We start from the raw sequence: 15,852 nt of genomic DNA on the forward strand, positions 1-15,852 counted from the left end.
CTAATATTGAAAGGCTATTAACATTGTAAGTAGCCTAGTAGAACTAACCAACAAATTCCTTTATTGCTTTATCTTCATTTTTCATGCTTACGGAACTTGCACCACTTGTTGCTCTATATTCGTTATATTCTGCGCCTACAGTATACGTACAATATTAGAACAAACTTAAGTAACATTTGCTTACTATAATAGTTTACTCTAATATTTTTTAACTAAAAATTAATGAAATTGTAGCATAATTATCAAAATTAGCAAATACACTAGTGGATACCAATACGAAAGGATCATCCTATGGATGGGAAGGATTTTGATAACACAAAGTTACTGTAATATCACTCTTATTTGAATAAATGATTGTTTAATGTACTAATAATGCCTAATGCAACATTTTATATATGTACAGTATATGTTGAATTCTTTGCATAATAATTAAACTAAGAACCAACCAATAAAACCTATCGCTCTTTAATTACTGAAACACTTTGCCAATCAATTAATATGGATACTCTGCGCAATATTATTGTTATATTCATGTTATAGTGTTTACTGCTGATATAATAACTAACATTAGTCTTAATTGTTAAGATTTAGATATGACTGCTTATTTAATGTAATTATCGATATTTAGTAACTTATAATAAATATGAGTACGTAATAAAAAACAGTATTTAAGGCTGTGCAAGCTAAGCACGAGAGAGAGTTATTACGAAGAGTTGTAGATTAGATCGGATCTTGTTACTCGTTGGTAAGATATCGCTATTAATTTAGTTTTGTTCAATTACTCGTTGGTAACTTCTATTTTATAACTAATAAATTGTATATAGCCAAATGTAGATTCTGTTTTTATTATTTATTACCAGATCCCAACAATTATAAAATGTAAAGAGCTCTTAAAACGATCGATCATGTTTTTATTTTTAAGCCTGCGTATATATAATTAAGTAAATAGATCTGGATGGAAGATTATCTTGTTGACAACTAGAAAAGAAGTAGTGCAATCAATGCCATACTGGTACGCAATCTTACAATATATGTGGTTTTTGTTAATTCTTTTTTTGTCTTGCATACTGAGTTATATTTTTACATATTAAATCATTTTCGTTGTCTATGCACAAAAACACTTTATGAAGGTATTGGATAGCGGACAAATTACGATTTTGCATACAAATACAGAAATTACCTTCTGATGTTGATGTAGAAAGATTGATAATGAGTGACTGATTGATTTTGTCATTTTGTATAGGAAGGTGAATCATTTTTGATGTTTGTGGTATAGCAGCGGCCTTTCTGTTTTTTTGTTTTTGATTATTACATTGAGTAATTTTTTCTTTAGCCCTGGCAATTTGAGGGTGACTTTCTCCATAAAGATTGCTTAGGCTAGTGATAGATTTTTCATAGAATAAGATTGCTTGATCATAATTAGATTTTCGATAATGGACATGTGCTTGATTTCGAAAGGAAAGCGCTGTATTAGGATGATTGTTACCTAGGGTTTTCAAGTAGACTTGCGATGCCTTGTCATACATAGATAGCGCCTCATCGTATTTCTTTTGCTTATCATAGACGAACCCAATATTGTTATACGTTGTAGCAATACTTGGATGATTTTCATCAAGCTGTGACTTTTTAATCTCTAGTGATTTGTTATACATTGATAGAGCATCATCATACTTGCTTTGATTCAAATAGACACTTGCAATGTTGCCATATGTTGTAGCAATACTTGGATGACAGTCGCCAAGTTGTTTTAGTTCAATCTCCAGCGATTTGTTATACATTGATATAGCATCATTATACTTGCCTTGATGATCATAGATTTGCCCAGTGTTACTATATGTTGTAGCAACACTTGGATGATTATCACCAAGTTTTTCTAGTTGAACTTCTAGTGCTTTGCTATTCATTGATAGAGCATCATCATACTTGCCTTGCTTAATATAAATATTTGCAATGTTACCATATAATGCAGCAGTATCTGGATGCTTGGCGTCAATTTTCCGGTTAATCTCCAACGATTTAAGATACATGTCCAAAGCCTTATCATATTTACCTTGGTCAAAGTAGGCTACGCCAATTTTACAATATGACTCGCTGACATTAACATGCTCTTTTTCTAGAAATTCTAATTTCATTTCAAGCGATTTGTTATAATCACTCAAAGCGCCAATCAGATCACCTTGTAATCGTTTAATATCCCCGTGGTTATCTAAGCATTGAGAAATTCTCTTTTGATCTTTTATTTCCTTGGCTAATTTCTCTGCTTTTCCTCTCCATTTGTTTGCTTCTATTAGTTCACTTTTTTCCCGAAAAGAATTAGCCATATCAAGATAAATATCACATTCAAGTCGAACATGATCCTGGCTAATTTTCGGTATAGATTCAATTTGAATTGCAGCCTGTTGATAATAACTTAATGCGAGCTTATAACTGCCTTTCTTATGACATTTTCTACCACTTTCGTGTTTAAATTGAATTTCCTTGAAGCTAGTCGATTTGGAAGTCCAAATGCCCATATTACACTTTTCAGCAACAACAAAGCAGGTAGTTTAAGAAAATAGTTACAAATTCTTCGCTTGCTACTAGCTTCCAATTTTGATATTTGTACGAAAATTAATATTATAGAGATATTATACCATCTGAAATGGATATTTCTTCCGCATTCGATCAAGACTTCAACGTCTATTTCAGTTAATAACCTACACCAATCCTCAAAATTAGGTACGCCTTCGTTCGTTAACGGTCATTAATTATTCGTCAATTATTCGTCAACTATTCTTTTACAATTAATAGAGACAAAATAAACTAAATTGCCCAGACCCTCTTATCAACTCTTCTATTTATTCTCTTTTTTACTTTAATAATGTAAGGAATTAGTGATTATAATAATAATTGAAAATGATCATTACCATAATACTGGCACTGAAATAAATGAATCGCTTCGCATAAGATAAATAGACGATCAACAAAGGTAAACAAAAGGAGATCGTTATCATATAATATAATATAATTCATTTCTTTCATGCAAATAATGGATAAATTAATTTGCATACTTGATAGACTTTCGTTGCAAATTACTACTGCGCTCTACTCAAATTTTATGGATCGCCAGCAGCTTTTAAGTACAGTATTTCCCATCGTTGCCTTGTAGCAATGCCAATTAAGACTATTTCATTATTGATTTTCTTGATCGCTAGTCAACTTGTTTGATTCGAGTTCATGCTTCAGATTTGTAAAAGAATAAAGAAATAAAGTGTGTTAAAATAAACTTAGAGGATTATTTTCTCCATTACAGTAAGACTGAAATGTCTATTCGCATAGAAAATAACGGTATGAGTCTTGCAAAGTACTGTATCTTAGGGTTAATGACTGATTGATTTATGGTATCTTGTTGTAAAGGGTGATGAATGATTTTGGAGGCTTGTGGTATAGCCGCAGCCTTCTCAATTTCTTATAGTTGATGGTGACATTGAACAATTTGTTTTTCATCTTTGACAATTTGAGGGTGATTTTCTCCATAGAGATGGCGAAGGCTATTGATGGACTTTTGATAGAACGAGATTGCTTGACGATAATTAGATTGCTGATAGTTGACTTGAGCTTGATTTCGAAAGGAAAGTGCCGTATCAGGATGATTTTCGCCTAGTGTTGCTAAGCGAATTCGAACAGATTTCTTATACATGGATAGTGCATCGTTGAAGTTGTCTAGCTTATAATATGTAAGTCCAATGTTACATGTTGTAGCAATTCTTGGATGATTATCACCAAGTTGCGCTTGTTCAACTTTCAGCGATTCCTTGTATACTGATAGTGCGTCATCATATTTGCCTAGATAATAATAAACTAGCCCAATTCCATTGTATACTGTTGCAATACTTGGATGATTATTGCCAAGATGGGCTAATTTAATTTTGAGTGATTTGTTATACATAGATAGGGCCTCATCATACTTGCCTTGCTTACTATAAACAAGTCCGATGTTGCCATATAATGTAGCAATTTCGAGATGATCATCACCAAGTTGTTCTAGTTTAATCTGCAATAATTTATTGTAACTATTAGAGCGTCATCATATTTGCCTTGTTCCTCATAGCCACTTCGTCTAGCAGTTTCTTACTTAATATGTCAGCTATTTCTCTCCGAAGACTAGCTTTCATCAATTCATTTTCTTTTAGATAACAGTTAGCCATGTCGAGATAAAGATCATATTCAAGATAAAGACGACTCTCGCTGCTCTCTTGTATCGATTGGATTTGAGTTGCAGCTTGTTGATAATAAAATAATGTGCGTTCATAATAGCTTTTCTTAGCAAATTTTACGCCCGTTTCGTATACAGATTTAATTTCGTCAAGGGTAGTCGATTTGATACTTTGATCGTCCATATTTCACATTGGAGCTGTACTGAAGTGTCACGAAGCAGCCTTTGTGAACAGACCAAAACTTTACTATCTACTCTAAGTTGATCTTAGTTTAACTCTCAAAGACCCACAAAGGAGGAAACTAACCTATTGCAGTATTTACTGCTAGCAAAAGATAAATGGTAGCGTTTACAGGCAAGGTATTTATTGAGCCAGATAACGAAGTAGCGCAGTGTTCTTTACTACAACCTGATTGAGACTCTCTTTAAAAGTAAGATATCCAGCCTTTTATATAGTTCTATGATTTTATACCGTGCACACTTGTGCCAATGATCACAGCACATGAAGCGAGCTCCGTAACATGAAGATATGTAGTTTCGGAAAAAGTAGTCATAAATTCTCGATTAGATATAGTTGGTAAAATTGATAGTTATCGGAATGTGTAATGAAATAGATGTATAGTATCATGAATGGATGTCTTATATTTTAGAGCAAGATTATAAAAGTCAATCGGCGAGATTGGATAAGCTTGCATTAGTTAACCTTCATCAGTCTTTCGTAAATAATACTACTAAAATAAATAGAGGTGAAGTAAATTAAACTGCACAAGTGTCCTTATCAAGACTTCTTTCTTTCTATCTGCTGACTAATATCAATAATTAATTGAAGTCATGCATGATCACAACTAAAAGTCAGATAATAGCCTAATATTGCCATTCAAATGTTTTTGGTTTAGAATAAAATGAAGATTGGCGTTAACATAAGTAAAATATTATCGTTACAATGGCATCCATGCATATTAATAACAATGATAAACCAAATAGAGATCTCGCTCAATTTGTATACTGTAGCTATAAATTAGCACGGTGTTCGACTCAAATTGAGAAGGAGCACCTGTTGCTTTCGACTACTTGCCGTTGTCACCTTGTAAGAATAGTAAGCTAAACTATTTCATCAGTTGCTTTCATGGCGGATAGTCTACTTGATAAATTACATACTGCGTTGATCTATTGCTCATGTTTTCACACTTGTATAGGGTGAAGAGATACAGTAAAATGATTAAAGAGATTTAATAGATTTATAAAATTATTTTCTGCTTTACATCAGGGTTGCAAAGTCTATATTCTAATTAGATAGGAATTACTTGAATTTTATTTTAATGATCCATGAAATTGCCAATAAAATTTTTTCAGCTTACAGGGAAGTAACGAAAAATTGTTTATATTAGAAAGAAATTCGTACATACATTTCACTGTTAACAAATACTTAAATAGTGTATTGAGGTCAATGGCTCTTGATTAAAAGAACACATCCCAAACTACTATCAAGTTATTTTTATTTATTACTTACTAATACTGCAAACCATAGCTAACCGAAAATCGTAATAAAACTACCGAAATCACTCTAACAATAAAATGAATATATTCTATTCCACTAACTACCAATACTATCAAACATATAATATAGGTGTAATTTCACTTAAAATGATTTTATCGAAATTATAAATCAACAGTGTACACCAGATCTGTTCCAATGACAAGTTTTTGGCTACCCATAACTAAGACCAATTCGCCGCTTTCTCTATAGAAAGTAGCACCGTCAGCAATTAATATTTTGCCTTCTAGAGGACGTGATAAATTAGGCATCCTTCTAGAACCACCAACTGCATCGTTATAATAATACAGTTTAATTTTGTCCGTAGATTCTATTAATAGGGAAAACGGTAATGTACATCATCTTAGCATACGATCGCCGGTAAGGCATAATTCGATAGTATTATGATTAACAAGTGTACCTTTAGTTTCAGTAGATATACGACTGATAACATCATTTATAGACTCCTTATCACGAATATCGGCGTAAAATGAAAAATACGGTTTGCAGACTTGCGGATTAATAAATTGCACAGTAACCTAGTATAAGATAGTCGTGGATTTAAGTATAGTAAGGATTACATGTTATATCATACGAGTGCCAATTATAAAAATTTTATATCTATATACCGCTTCAAAGAAAACAGAGTACGGCCTCCCAGGCACACTGGTGTCGCGCACTTTACTATCGCTGGCATCATTCACTAATTTTATTTCTAATCCCGTCAGCTGCATTGCAACAAATTTAACAACATCAGTTAAAATCAAAGGCCTTAACCCAACATTACTGCACGATAAGGCACTTATAACATTTCTATGCAAATGTCATCAACTTGCCTCTAATGACTTTCTAAGGTAATTTATATTTTCCTTAAGTATAGCGACTTCATCAAAGGGCATCTTAGTATCTAACGCCTGGACTCCTTCTTTAGCAACACTTTCCTACAGCAGGCGTCGCAATTACAAAACAATCAGTTTTTGGATAACTTGACAAGCTATACTAGGAAACTATAATACCTTTAAGAATTGCACAAACGGCATCAATTTTTTCATATTTTTAGCAACAACTGGATCACCCTTAAATTTAGCTAAGACTGTTTTATTTTCTGGGAAGGTGTTTTCATTCTATAATCATTAATGAGACATAATAAACAAAATTATTCTACAATTAGACTTTAAAATATTTTATCTATAACATAAAACCTACCTTCTCGTATTCTATCTTTAAAAATTTTAATATTAGTTCTTGCCAAGCAGGATATGTTTGTGCAACGAAAAGAGTTCCATGTGTTGGCTTAGCAGTTGCTTTAGCTGCCTGCTTACCTTTCTAATGATTACGTAATATCAGCATATAAGTAAGCTAATATCTATTGCACCTCCTAGAATTTAAACGAAACCAAAAATATTTAAATAACAATTTACCTTCAGTGCCAAAGCAGTTTGATTCTTGATTCGTAAACGGAAATCATGTGCACCGTTCATAAGATAGTCAGAAGCCCGCAATAAAATTTTATCTACAGGCCCAGCAGTAGGCCAAGCTGCGGACATAATACTACCCTTCTATATAAAATAAATACGTGATTTCAATTAGAAGTACTGTCTACCTTTGTTAAAGTAGCCAAAATTTTGACTTTTACGAAAAACTAATGGAAATCGAACTACAAACCTTCCCAATCAACGCCCAAACATGTTCACATAAGTGAGGGCATATAGGAGCCAATAAAAGAATTTGCACCTTAATAAATAATAAGGAACAAAATGTCAATCAACTGGATACTTAGAATCATGGGTAATAGCGTTAATTTGGGTTGCTTGTTCTACTTCGACTATATTTCATTAAAATATTCAAAATCCTCACCTCAATAAATCTAAATATCATATCTTTATGCATTCCTTCCACTGCAACTTCTCTGTATTTATCCCTAAAAGACTGTGAAGAAGAATAAATACTATAGTTTAACAGTCTACCGTAAAAAAATACGAATGACTGAAAAATTAATGCCTTATTTGAAAAAGATATACCTGCAACTCGTAAAAGCCTGTCTTGAGAGCCTCTCGAAATTGCATTTGCTCATAATTGCGATCAGTCTGAATTATCGCGCTATTTATTTCACTATAATGGTGATAAATGTGAACGCAATAGTATCAACTTTTCTATAAGTTTAGGTTAAAATCATTTTAAACGAATGTCCGATATAACCTTGCAAAGACTTTATCGTTAAAGGTATCCATTGGCCCAGTCCTTAATTCATTCTGTTTTGCTAGTTCGAGCATATCCTAACAATATAAATCAGCACAAATGTAAGCACTACACTTTATATTATGTCAGCTAAAAAAAATCATACCTTTGTCCATTCTAGGAACGTATATAATCTCAAAATGCCACCATCGGCCATTTTTTCAACAAAATTTGCGTCTTCAACGCTATCACCAGCATCTGCAAGAGCAAGTCTCATTCCTACAATTAATGAGATAGCATAAAATTTAACGAGAAAGCAATGGTACTAGATCTAAGAATAGCAATAAATAAAATTATCTACTAAGCGCATACCATCGGCGGAAAATCTGTCAACGCTTTCAAATAAAGTTAAAAAATTCCCAGTTTGCTTCGACATCTGTAAGTAAAATGAATAGGCTTAATATACAATGCGCATGTGGATATTATCAAAAAACACTGCATATATGTCTTAAGGAATTACCTTTTCCGAATTTAGCAATAAATGCCCATTAATTCGTAGATTACCGGGCCAACTTTTAGATACCAAAAATGATACATTAGTATTACAAACAATGTTATTGATCAGAAAAGTAAAGAATCACTAATTAATATAATGAATTGCTAGTTTACCGATGAGGTTCATCAGGCCATATTGCCACGTGATTGAACAGTAAATATGTCAAATGATTGGGTAATAGGTCTTTACCGGAAGATCTTAAATCAAATCCGTACCAGTACTGAAATTCCTGCTTTAATTTCCTATGTAACAGCATTATCATTTTTGTGAATTAATCATCAGAAAAACTCCAGGGCCATTCATTCAAATAGTATTTTATACAGTTTCTTAACATAGACAGATAAAACAACATGTGTACATACTTCAAACTATCTAGAGGAATGTCGGTTTGCGGTACTTCCGCATTATCATGAAATATATAATCCCAGATCTCAGGAGTCATTTGATCAGCCCTATCACAAATTTTAATATATGGAATTACAACATCAAATCGTTCAAGTATACAGATTATTTAATATCAAGTTGATATAACATACTTTATATTTAGTGGGCTTTCACCGGATCCATCAAAGACACCGCCTTGCAGCAAATGACAAACCGTATAAAATGCCATGTAAATAGTGGAATCAGATAATGATTCGATTAAATATTGCTGATCACACGGAAGTAAAGTTCCAAGGCCGTACGATCGCGAGCATGCATATTCATGTAATTCAGTAATGGTGCGTTCAAACCCCTTGCGAGAATTTTCGGGATAGCTATACATAAGTAAACGTATAGACAATTAATTTAATATCGATAACTATACGTGCTACTTGAAAATATTTAATAAATTTAGATTAACTCTTACGTATTAACTCGCTCAAGGCATTTGCGAGCTAAAGCTTTCCAGGAATCATCGCCATAGTCTAAATACCTATTGTTGATAATTATTTCTTTAAGATATTCTCCATCATTGAAATAGTTGAAGTTGTTTAACTTACCATTGATCACATAACGCCATGACACATTCATCCCCTGATCGTGACATTACTTTCTTCTCCGTTTCCATGTATATTACTGCTCCATTCTGATATATTTAATTATAAGTATTAGCTAATGATACGCAAAGTTTAGGAAACCTTTTTCACAATACTGCCATTTCAATCAAAATTTATTAACCGTATCGACTAGTAATTTCTGTATCTTTTTCTTAATGTCTTGAACTTTTTGTCCTTTGAAATCACCAACTAACATTACCTAAGTATTAAGAGGAGTTAGGAATAAAGTATCTTCTATGAAAGAATATTCACCAATTACATTATCGTCCGTTCATCAGAGTAGATAATTAACCAAAATTAATTCCTTAATCTTATTTAGCATTTATGTTACTTTTTTACCCCATGATAAAATCCGCCAAGATATGTCATTTCCTTGGCCTTCGCTAACTTCTCCTTATCATTTTGGCTAGTAATTTTTAATTTTTCATACGCAGCAACAGCACTTAAATCACCGAACTCAGGGACGTTCATAATGGGAACCTAAAGTGTTATAATGGTTAACAAATAGTTTACAGTAATTGCCTAATAATAGTAATTGATAACCAATAAACATCATCTCTTACGGGATCAAATGGGAGTACTTTATCATCCGATAAATTGAATTTAGCCCTAAGATCCTATATATTAATTCAAGAGTAAAATCTTTGTTGAATACACAGATGTATTCCTTTAAAAGCTATTTTTAATAGGGTGCATTAATCTGAATGCATTCGTTAAATGTGTATGCACACTGTATGTTATGGATATATATTCCATTCCTGAATACGGTAATAGTAAATAAAATCAAAATTAAGAATTTTAAACGACAATAGCATTGTTGTCTTACTTTTTTTCTCTTGATATCGCAAAGAGCAGCGTAATCATCAGTTGAATCTGACGGAACAGATGTTACAATTCCAGTACCTATACCAAAAGATATCCAAAGGCTGTTAAATTGCCTTACGAAATATGATTACTAAAGATACCATTTCCGCTGACCTTTTCCTTCTAGAATGGTAAACATTGGCCAAGCATAAACTTTCTCATATGAAGACAACGGAGCCTTCAATCCAGCGCCGATAAGGTCCTATATGTTGACACAGAGTATTTATCTTAGGCTTTGTTTAGTCTACAACAGTAAATGTATAAGATTTTTATTAGCAGCACTTACCTCTCCAATTAATTTTTCAACAACATCAATTACTCCTTCTTCTGGGGTAAACCCTTGATAGGAAATGTTTCTGGCAGCGCGATGGGTGGATACGTAAATTTCGTCGTTATTAACACGGTAAGCTATATACTAGATAGATTAAAAGTATAAAAAGTTAGACTTAAAGAATGCAATATAAATACCTATCCACTGCTAATGTAGTACATGTGCCAACTACACAGTGCTGCATACAAGCACGTAAATCAACATGTTACGCTACTTGTATCTATTGTATAAATCAATACATAGCATTGCCAATTCGTTTCATTAAGCAGTATCCAGAATTTTTAATCTTTGTCAACTTTTCAAGTGTTGCTTGCTTTATGGCAATCAATACTTACCTCCATATCTGGCCTAACCCAGCAATTTGTCTGGCCATACATTGTTTCCGGTCTCAAAGTTGCTGCGATAAAAAAAACTGGCTTGTCTATAAGTTTCCTATTGATTAAATTAAATTTATATTACGACACCAATTGCATCAGTAAATACTATTCATAAATGTCTTTTGCGTACCTTAATTTTTCATTTTCACTGCTAACTACCTTCATCTTAATTAACGTATATTCTTGTCCGCCAACATTCTATAGAAATTATATAATATCTGTAAATGAAATTATGCATAAACATGGCAATCGCTTGCAACCTGAGAATAAACTTTTAAGTATGTAAACAGGATCGATCAATTATTTTGCTAAGATATTCTACAACAGTCAATCATAAAGAATTCGGTATTATTACCTCTCCACTAGCGCGATCATGATCCATACAAGGTTGACCATCCTTGGGTGAATATACTGTGTATCTGTTTTTGTTAAAATAATAGTAGACTTAGCAAGGAATACCGAATAAATTTCATAATATATATCTCGTTTCAAACTTTTTCATGTCAAGATCCTACTCAGCAATATAGACAAAGATCATTAAACCTCTTTCCAAATTTCACTTTTCCTTGCTCTTTCAGTCTTATAAATTGCCAACGAACAAACGAATTATAATATGGATTAGCATCAGTCGTTATAAAACTCCTTCTCCAGTCGACCTAAATTTTAAATTGCACGATCGTGTCTTAATTTAGTAACACTAGGCAACCAGTACCTCGAATTAACCGTTATCATTACCAACCTTTAAGCCCATATTTTTTAAATCTTTCTTGGCTAAAGGAGGGAAATAGCCTAGCCAATGTTTGGGATCAGCAAATCTATAAAGATACAGAGTTTCGATTAACGATCATGAAACAACTTTCACTTTACAGTAAATTAAAGTGAAGTACTTTTTAATCTCTTCATCCTTTAAACCTAAAGATCGCATAATTTCCCATTGGAATTTAGCCCCTCCAGTTTTGGCCAAGACTTTCGATTTACCCTATGTAAGCAAATATAAATTCATCTTACACGATTGTCAAACGTAATCATGGAATTAATACAAGATCAATAGCTTGTATTTTACCTTTTTCTTGCGTTCTCCAACTTCAGCGGGATTAAATTCTTTCTTACTTTCTTCTTTATCGTTCGCAGAAGATTCGTTACGACCAGGGAATACAGGCGGATAGCCGAATGTTTCCATTTCGTATTTTAATTTATCAGCCGATGCCTTGAATAAGGTTTAAATGTAACGTCGTCAATTTATCAAGGATGCCGCAATATTTTAGAATAAGTTGTCATATACCTTGATAGGCATTCCAGTACAATGTAGTCCAAACGGAAATAGACATCTTTTGCCTTTAAGACGTTGATAGCCAGAAATGAACTGTTATGAAATAAATTGACACTTTTTAATTTTTTAAATACGCCTATTACACAGTACTGAATTTGCCAATACTGTTGGCATCATACCACTAAATTTAGCTACGAAAAGATGCACTGACCTCATTCTAAAAGTATAGCCATCGTGTGACATAATTTTGGATTAAAATCGATGCCAAGGTAACGCATTTAATTCGAAATAAAAGTTAATAACTAGATTAGTTGTATATCATGTTTCGTAATTATTTATGAAGGAGTGATGATTCGCGAGAGGCTATGATAACGTAAATTAATTCATCATCACTATTATTATATTCTTTTTTTGTCTACCTTTGATATGGAGAAAGTATGGCCAAGATGTAATCTCCCATTCATGTAGGGGTATGGAAAGCAAGTGAAATATCGAGGTTGGCTATTTAATGAGGCATAGTAGGCGTTAATATACGTATGAAGAGCGTAAATGATTAATGATACAAAAGCAACTTTTCGATTAAAAAGGAAATAGTAAGCAAGAAATATCGAAATTTGATCGATACTGTCGTAAATACATATGAATAGATGCGTTTACAGCTAAATTATTATCATGAGTAGTAGTAAGCTTACTTCCAGTCTTCACTGTCGCGCTAGATAAAGAGAGAAAATGTTTAATTTTTTATTATGATGCTTTATATTGATTGAAAATACAGCTACTTATTTTTGCAATAATAGATATTTATCAAAAGTTTGATCTATATTATTTATCGCATAAAGAAAGACAAGAATGCCAATTATCATATTGCACTTACATCAGGCGCGTCTACTTCGAAGGTTTTTTCACGCTCCCATTTGGCCTGAATCTCAATTTCGATAGCACGTAAGGTATTGACTTTAGTCGTTCCTTTACGACTTTCTTGGATTGTTGTCTAACAGGGAAACATAAACCAGTCATTCTCTACCATCAAACAACATTTACAATATCATTCATCATGCACATAGCAAATTCCATGATAAAAATAGCAATGATAAAGCCAGTATCCACTGCTGCTAGCTAATGCATAATGTATTGCACGATTGTATCAATCATTCCGCCATTCGATCAGTATCTCTAGGAACTCTTAGAAGAGTTGCATCATCACGATTTTAATTCAAATACCATTCACCCTTATGGCAACATCATCGATACCATTTCGGAAATCACTCTTAATTACCATAAATGAATTTTGAATAGCTACCGAACGTTGTTCTAATGACTGCATATGGAGTTAGTGATCAAACTAGTCAGCAAAAATACATGGCTATGGTAGGCTACAACTAAACAGAGAATCACTAAACGTTGTAGCATTGCAAAGCATAGCATATCATGTCGAAAAGAAATAGAATTGGCGAAACAGGAATGAATGGAGAATCAATCGTAAAGTAATTACAGTAACTTGGATGATATTTTGCATCCATTCCTTGACATGTTAATCATTGTTGTTATTATAAACATGACATCAGGCATAGACTAGCGAAATACTAGACGTGAGACATTAAGCACGTAGAAGAGAATTTACTGCACGATGGTAACCATGACGAAAGAGAATTCAGATTGGTAAAACAGAACCGATTGGCGAACCGATGTAAGACAATTACAGTCACTTGAATGGCATTTTAGCATCCATTTCTCGATTAATAGTATGGTATAATCCTCTATTCATAAAACTTGTAAAAGAGCAGAACATGACATCGAGAAGAGTATTCAATTGTGGATTATGTATGATAGATGAGAATGGAGATTGATGGACTGGAGATGAATAGACAATCGACACTTGCATGGAGGACTAGAATGATTTTGCATCATGTCCTTGATGTAGTCAGTCATAATGCTACGCTGTATAATTAATTTATAAAATATCCGATGAAAAAGAGCCTCCTTGGACTACACGTTTCATTGCTATATAACACGCAGAAGAGTATTTATTTATTGTCAGCATGGTCATGGAGACATGGAATTACTAAAGCAGAACTTCATCAAATAACTAGAATGGTATCTTGGATCCATCCCTTGGTTTGTTCACCATTATCATAGTATGGTATAATCACGATATTGAATATCAAATGAAGAATAGGACTATTTGATGGCATGATAAAGTAATGATCCAACAAAAGCAAGAGCAATTGCAAAGGAAAGAAGATTGATTGAGAAGGACTGATTGGAGAAATGGTGTTTAAGCAAAACTCAGGACGGTTACTTGGCTGTACTCTTGCAACCATTGCTTGACTTGTCCGCCATGATAATCGTGTAATAAGACATCCAATGAAGAGTAATAAAATGGAATAACATGATCCATGAGTGGTACAACATATAGGTGAGTGTTGATGAAAAATAGAAGCGGAAAAATGAGATCAATTCGAGAAGATTAAGCATGGCTTACCGTCATGATGGATGGAGGAAAATGGAGTCCAGGCACATGGATACCACTGCGCATGCGACATGCATTTTCCAGGTAGTTAATTTCCGTGAAGCCAAAAAGAGAAAGTGTGCAAAATGAGCTGTCATGTTACCTCAGCCCATATCCTAAACAGAGCGTCAATATTCATACATAATACTGTAGATAAAATCGGATTTGTTATCACTATACGAACTCGATATGGACACTATTCTGCACATTGTTTCTACTACCTATTGCGCAATACTGATTGTCTATAATCCATCGCTGTTGCGCCTAGTGTAGTTCCAACTTGAGCACTTTAATACAGGTTACTGACTAGATTAAGCGGCATGTTTGCGTTGCTTATCGACGGATCAATCGCTCTATCCCTTTGCCAACTCGCAATTGCTATCATTGCAGTGTAATCCATTTATGCTAAAGGAATGTTTGCTACAGTAGACTGAAAGCGTTCAACACTGTCCTTCTCTGTTCCTGAGCATAAACTATGGCCAAAATTCGAATATTTCTTCATATAGCCTACTAATGAAGCTAAACTCTATATTTGCATTAGTTTGGAGGACTTTCAGGTAGTTTTATAACAGCAATATTTTCATACAGCTTTTTGACTAGACCAAATGATCTACTTGCGTTAGTGGGGTATGGTTATACCGCGATTGGCTAGCTCGATGGATAGCTTGCTCATCGATTGTTGTATGGAAGAGTCGTATTTCCTTATAGGTTACTGACTAGACTTGATGGCATGTTTGCGTTAGTAGAGTATATATACGAAACTGAGGAGCAACTAAGTTAATCCCTTGCACATCTAGATTGACCTCCATGATTGCAGTATAAAGCACTGATTGCTATGGAGTGTTTGGTATAGTAGGTTAAAAGCATCCATCTTGCTTCTTCCCAGTTCCTCTCCGCCATGTTCCAGCTGACTGGATGCCATCGTTGATTCTGTGAAATTCGCTCTTTTACACGCTTTCTTTTTGCAATAATTAGTTTAGGAAGTATCTAAAAGGCTT

General features: G+C 33.5%; 3 protein-coding genes across 3 annotated transcripts; all 3 read right to left on the reverse strand.

Moving 5' to 3' along the window:
* Window positions 1-1,043: 1,043 nt before the first annotated feature.
* Window positions 1,044-2,132, reverse strand: TRIADDRAFT_32918 (uncharacterized protein; the record flags this gene model as incomplete). Its single annotated transcript, XM_002117661.1, has 1 exon — window positions 1,044-2,132. The coding sequence occupies one exon, from the start codon at window positions 2,130-2,132 to the stop codon at window positions 1,044-1,046; it is 1,089 nt and encodes a 362-aa protein (XP_002117697.1).
* A 1,316-nt stretch (window positions 2,133-3,448) lies between these two features.
* On the reverse strand, window positions 3,449-4,379 carry TRIADDRAFT_61695 (uncharacterized protein; the record flags this gene model as incomplete). Its single annotated transcript, XM_002117662.1, has 2 exons — window positions 3,449-4,023; window positions 4,115-4,379. The coding sequence occupies 2 exons, from the start codon at window positions 4,377-4,379 to the stop codon at window positions 3,449-3,451; spliced, it is 840 nt and encodes a 279-aa protein (XP_002117698.1).
* A 1,475-nt stretch (window positions 4,380-5,854) lies between these two features.
* Window positions 5,855-14,881, reverse strand: TRIADDRAFT_61696 (uncharacterized protein; the record flags this gene model as incomplete). Its single annotated transcript, XM_002117663.1, has 34 exons — window positions 5,855-6,060; window positions 6,151-6,268; window positions 6,359-6,457; window positions 6,746-6,853; window positions 6,936-7,055; window positions 7,151-7,288; window positions 7,395-7,463; window positions 7,587-7,658; window positions 7,751-7,841; window positions 7,929-8,005; window positions 8,074-8,186; window positions 8,280-8,343; window positions 8,428-8,479; window positions 8,577-8,705; window positions 8,826-8,915; window positions 9,000-9,221; window positions 9,314-9,379; window positions 9,447-9,532; window positions 9,625-9,702; window positions 9,843-9,983; window positions 10,067-10,120; window positions 10,330-10,406; window positions 10,482-10,569; window positions 10,654-10,782; window positions 11,034-11,130; window positions 11,206-11,273; window positions 11,431-11,494; window positions 11,619-11,731; window positions 11,815-11,890; window positions 11,963-12,054; window positions 12,139-12,282; window positions 12,358-12,438; window positions 13,220-13,336; window positions 14,828-14,881. 34 exons carry the CDS (start codon window positions 14,879-14,881, stop codon window positions 5,855-5,857), a joined length of 3,393 nt encoding a protein of 1,130 aa, XP_002117699.1.
* Between the last annotated feature and the right edge of the window lie 971 nt (window positions 14,882-15,852).

The sequence above is a fragment of the Trichoplax adhaerens genome, genomic scaffold (assembly GCF_000150275.1).
Source record: "Trichoplax adhaerens TRIADscaffold_27 genomic scaffold, whole genome shotgun sequence".
Classification (NCBI taxonomy): domain Eukaryota; kingdom Metazoa; phylum Placozoa; class Uniplacotomia; order Trichoplacea; family Trichoplacidae; genus Trichoplax; species Trichoplax adhaerens.